This window comes from Phoenix dactylifera, unplaced genomic scaffold (genome assembly GCF_009389715.1).
Source record: "Phoenix dactylifera cultivar Barhee BC4 unplaced genomic scaffold, palm_55x_up_171113_PBpolish2nd_filt_p 001076F, whole genome shotgun sequence".
NCBI lineage: Eukaryota > Viridiplantae > Streptophyta > Magnoliopsida > Arecales > Arecaceae > Phoenix > Phoenix dactylifera.
In genome coordinates this window covers 65,746-71,147 of record NW_024068424.1, presented here as the reverse complement: position 1 = coordinate 71,147, position 5,402 = coordinate 65,746, and the positions used below count along the sequence as shown (strand labels likewise).

The 5,402-nt window shown below is 42.6% G+C and overlaps 1 protein-coding gene across 1 annotated transcript; it reads right to left on the bottom strand.

Annotated features, from left to right (window-relative positions):
• Positions 1-2,566: 2,566 nt before the first annotated feature.
• On the bottom strand, positions 2,567-4,879 carry LOC103695972 (transcription factor MYB61). The gene is made up of 3 exons (XM_008777432.4): positions 4,398-4,879; positions 4,077-4,206; positions 2,567-3,974 (listed from the first exon to the last, which is right to left on the bottom strand). The coding sequence occupies exons 1-3, from the start codon at positions 4,528-4,530 to the stop codon at positions 3,011-3,013; spliced, it is 1,227 nt and encodes a 408-aa protein (XP_008775654.2). The 5' UTR covers positions 4,531-4,879; the 3' UTR covers positions 2,567-3,010.
• Positions 4,880-5,402: the final 523 nt, after the last annotated feature.

Sequence of the window (5,402 nt, the reverse complement as noted above, 5' to 3'; positions counted from 1 at the left end):
TTTGTTTTGAATCTTGGGCCAATATGGTCGATTTACTCTGCATATAGGGGTGCAAATTGGTTGGGTCGGGTTGGGTCGGGTCGGGTAATGAGTGACCCCGATTCAACCTAGTTTCTTGTTTGGATCCTAATTTTAAATTCAGACCCAATCCAATAGAAGATCGGGTTCACCGCTACAATTTTTAACCCAACCGGTCATTTGGGTTGGGTCGGGTCCATGTATAACTTGGCCCCAACCCAAAAAATTTGGGCGGGTCCGGTTCGAGTCAACACATCTATGGTTTCAAAACTTGTTTGCATCATCGCGGGCTACGGCCCCTGGCCTAAATGTTTTTATAAATTTGGATTTGATAAGGTCAAGGCAGGTCGTAGAATTGAAAATCTAAAATTATCCAAATTTCAAATGGGTCAGGTTAGATCGGCTCGGGTCTGAATTCAGTAAATCCAGACCCGACCGAAAAAATGAAACAGATCTAATTTTAGGACGACCTAGTCCCATGGGTCTTCCAAAATAGATCAGGTCGGATCTAAGTGAGTCGGGTTGGATCGGGTCATGGGTGTGCCATTCTACACCTTGTTGACCGCGCGGAGGAAAAGAAGATAGGAGGATGAGATCCACCCCTCATGAGCTGTCACCGACGAGCAAGGAACGTAGACTTTCAACCCTCCTTCCTTGTCGGGTTAAGTGAAAAAATAGGAAAGAGAGGGCAGTATCCAACCCCCATCGGAAGGAGCTACTTGTTTGGCTGCCAGAAATGGGAGAATCAGTGGAGAAAAGGAAGGAAAGCAGAGAAGGAAACATCCTCCCCTGTTTCTGGTCATTACACATACGCTTTTTAGTATCAATTAAAAAGTTAACTTAAAAAGGGAAGCAGAGGAAAGATATCAATTAAAAAGGAAAGCTGAGGAAGGAAAGATAAATGGCATAACTTGGGGCTGGTGATTTTGTATGACATTAGCTTCTAGATATTTCCTTTGCCGCCTCCGCTTAAATTCCTAATGGTAGCTCATTGAATAGCAGAGGCAGGAGAGGCCTCTCGAAAGATTCTACTTCGGCGTGTGCTTCCAAGAATTTTAATAAATGATGGTAGTGTTACTAAGTTCCTGGTTCAAAATTCTTCAACATCACAAATACTGCATCAGATTCAGTTTTGTCCATCTAAATTCAGACCAGGAAACCGATCGAAGCTTATCCTGATTCATAATCTATTCAGTCGATCGGATTAAACTTTTCTTTGAACTGTCATGGCATGCATGCCGTTCCAATTAAATTGCAGTCCACAAACTTCTGTATGATAATGTAACAGTAGAGGGGTAAGCTTTCGAGCAGCTAGTACTGCATAAACACACTGCTCGTTTTACGCACGTGCTTGCTGGTACTTTTTAATCAAAGTGGTAGGGCCTTTTAGGACAGTGGCTTGCACTGAACTTTCTTAGATGCTCTCAACGTCTCTCCAACTCAATCAGCCGGCCCATTGGAGTTAGATTCTTGTACTCTCCTGTTTTCTTTTGTCCCCTAAGCAAAAGAATCTAATGATACGGTTCACATGCACTGGAATTGACAAGAAGACCAGCATAAATTAAATGAGCTGAATAAACTTATTCATGCAGCAAAACATGCCACACTTATTCCTGATAACATGTTTGCTCCATAGTTGCACTGCTTGCTCGATGTTCATTATTTGTTTTTTTTTACCATTTGATCATCAAGTATTTTATTATTACTTCTTCATCTGTTAGTCTTGGCCATCTCATTAATACACAACAGCATGTGATATGCTTCAATTTGAAAACATCCTGGGCCATCCCTATCAATTCTACGTCGTCAAAACAGTTGTAGCTGGTGATGGCACATCTGCAGCATAGGAGGGCAGAAAAGGGGAAGGATATGAAATTTGAAATGGGCCTTGAGGGGTGAAGATTCTTCTCAAGAGAAATAGACCCCTCTCTCCGCCATTATTTAAATTATTTTCTTCTTTTACTTTTCTGCAGCATTGATTATGTGGCTAGAGAATGCAGGCAAAATGATGCTCAACTGATGGCGAATGTTCGAGAGAAGAAGGTGCTGTCTCTGTTTGCTACAGAATTTATGCCTCTCCTTGCCAAATTCAGCATCCTAATCGGAATAGAATGCTTGGGCTTGATATATGTTTTTCACCCTTTCCTCGCAAGCTCAAGTTTCGCGATCTAGAGGTTAGTTAACATATCATGAGATCATCGAATCCTCATTCGACCCGATCTTTTGTTTGTTACTGAGTACATATCTTGGTTATTAGGAGTATGGCAGTCACAATCCTTCTATTAGTAGGTGAATCAATGAGGTACTTATACTTTTCTTTTTGGAGATTTGCTCTCTTTCTACTCTGAGAGGTGTGTTGCCTTGCTTGACAATAGTAACCGACCCATCTCAAGCTTTTTCTCCTAAAGCCATCCAATAAAAGTTGAGGCAATTTTAGTTGCTATCAGGTGGTAAACTATAGATGCACAGCTGTAACTTGTTTCCAAAAGCAGACTATATGTAGTATGTAAGAAAATATAAAATATATAAATAAATCTATCTCATTCTATCAATTTAAGCTTTTAGGACAAGTGGTAATTTTAACATGATATCAAAGCAGAGGTCCTGAGTTCGAACCTTGTCTCCGTAATCTAATGCCGTACCTTGTTATACATACATGATTGTTTACATGAGACACTATCAATATGCGAGTTCCGAAATGATGAAATCCAATAAAAAAATAAAAACATTTACTGAAACAAGCTTTATTCAGCACTTGTAATCTCACGGCCATCAAAGATCAATAAGGGCTAAGGTTTTTTTATCACGAGAGCCTATTTACATGAGAAAAATTTTGTGGTGCACCCACTGTAAGTTATTAGAAGAAGCCGTTCTTTCTTATTTCAAGCGTTTCTAAGTTGACAACTCTTGTGAACAAGGACTGCTTCTGTATGTCTCCCCTCCCACTCTATGAATTAGAGGCTCCACAAGGACTAGCACGCGTATTGCTAATTTAAATTTGTTTGAAAGCTGTGGAAATTTTCTTCAGGTCCTTACCAAATAATTCAGGAGGTTGCAGCCATGAGCTCAACCCATCAGTCAAAAACTGGTTCTCTTCTTTGACAGAACCATTAAAAAGTTGGCTTTGGTTTTGGAAATCCGTGGATGGAGAGATGGCGCCGTTAAGGTACTCAGACCATTTGAGGTCCTCCGGTTCCGCTCCGAGTTGGATTTGAGCTTGTTTGTTTAGTAGCAGGTCTGGCCATTGGAAGATGCTGCTGTCAAAGAGAGAATTGTTGCTCTGCAACTCAGTCCCACTGCTAGGGTTCCCGGTACTTGCACTGTTGTTGCTAGAGTTGCCGGCCTCCAAATACTGGAAACCTGGGAGAGAGTCCTCCTCTGCAATGCTAACTATGGGCTTTAAATCCATGGAGGTCGAGACGATCGGCCTGGAGCCTGATGGAACAGCAGTCGATTTCATGCCGCAATTTAACTCGGAATTCATGTCGAACAGCCTCGAATTCTGATTAAACCAGAGAGGCAGATTTTGGTGCATCGATAAGTTGGGACTGTAAACTGAATTCCGAAGGGGAAAGTAGTCCATTGAATTGGAGCTCTCATGGCTTGCGGCGGCGAACTGGTCTAGAGAGAAATCTTTGGTGGATGTTACGAAATTCTTCGAGCTTGACCTCTCAGTCTGGTTCCTGTCCGCCATTGACATCGATGGAGGAGCTGGCTGAGGAACTATTGAGCTTAAATTCCCTGAGGTGGGGGCAAGAAGCTTCAGCTCGTTTGATCCGGAAGTCTTGTCGCTGATTGTGAGGACCTTATCCTCTCCGCCTTTGGTCTCAGAAAGTGGTTTGTGGGTGTTGGGATCAATGCCTCTCTGCCTTAGCTTCTTCTTGATGCAGGAGTTCCACAGGTTCTTAATCTCGTTGTCTGTCCTCCCAGGCAGCTGAGCTGCAATTTGAGACCATCTGAAGGGGAGGAAATTGAGATACATCAGCTCATATGGATTGAATTCTAAGAGATGCAATGTTGATAATTGAGGGAAGATGAGCTGAAGGACTGGTTAGTACCTGTTGCCCAAGGCCGCATGGAGTTCGATGATGAGGTTCTCCTCCTGCTTTGAAAAAGAGCCTCTCTTGAGATCAGGCCTCAGATAATTTGTCCACCTCAATCTGCAGCTCTTTCCACACCTTTGAAGACCTGGAATGTGTGATTTTATCTTAGAATTTGGAGATACTTTCATGCAGAAATGAACTCTTTTCAAAATATTATCCCACAAAAGGAAAGAGAAGTCGGTATGATTAATTAAAAGAATTGCTCTTTGCTATCTTTATTTTTTTTTCGGATGCATTCTTGTTTTAGGAGGTGATGAGGCGAAGTGGTAGACATACCTGCTAGCTTGGGCACAGAGCTCCAGCACCCATGGCCATACTTAGTGATGTGCTTGAGGAGCTTCTCATCCTCCTCCGGGGACCAGAGGCCTTTCCTTAGCTTCTGCTTGTAGCAGCAGGAGTGTCTCCCCATTTTGGGCGAGATAACCACAATGCCACCGAGGCCTTCAAATCTCCAGAGAATTTGGTATTGGATCCTTTCAGCTCGAGGGGGTAGCTTTTGTGAGTACGAGGATTGGGTGTTGGTCTCTAGGAAATGAAGTGGCAACGGAGAGGAGGAATTGAATTAGGAGGAGAAGGCCAAGCTTGGAGAGAGAGAGAGATGTGAAGGTGACAATCGACTGGGTGTGATTGGGTTTGAGGTTTTTTAATTTCTTTTCTCCATTTATTTCCTTCTTTTTGAGGTGGGGATAGGGGATTGATCATCTTGCAATGTAGGTCTCATCAGGCTCTGAGATAAATGTTTGCTCCTATAATGGTGGGGTATCTGCCCTCGTAAATTAATGGAGAAGCAGTAGCACGATTTGGTCCCCATGACTTGAAAGCTAAGGCAGCAAAAAAGTAACATTATTTGAAAGCTAACCTAACAAAATATAGCATGCATGGGAAAACACTGCCTTCCAAGCAATCCAATACGGAAACAACCGCAGATTTTTGGAGAAGGGCTAAAAAGTCCTCTCCTAGCAATAGACAAACATTAAATAATAAGCACCGGCCTATACAGCAGCAGTATACCTTTATCCCATTTGTGAAGGAGCGAGGCCCAAAGAAAAGTCCTAACGCCCATTCGAGTTCCTAAGATAATCACGTGTCAGAGAAAACTGGGCCCATTTTGCTTTTTCCACTGATCCCCAAATCCATGATCACGTTGGAGAGGCTCATCATTGATTGGAAAGAATGAAATACCTCCATACAATCTTATAAAACGGAGGACACCTTTCTCTGGTTTGGAAAGAGACAACTCAGACAACCGTGTCCCTTGGAAACTGCTCGGATAACTTGGTA

Excerpts from the sequence above, each read along its gene's own strand:
- LOC103695972 (XM_008777432.4), bottom strand. The coding sequence starts at position 4,530 with ATGGGGAGACACTCCTGCTGCTACAAGCAGAAGCTAAGGAAAGGCCTC. Across the intron at positions 4,207-4,397 it reads CTCTGTGCCCAAGCTAGCAG|GTCTTCAAAGGTGTGGAAAG; the intron begins GTATGTCTACCA and ends CACACATTCCAG. Across the intron at positions 3,975-4,076 it reads CATGCGGCCTTGGGCAACAG|ATGGTCTCAAATTGCAGCTC; the intron begins GTACTAACCAGT and ends CCTCCCCTTCAG.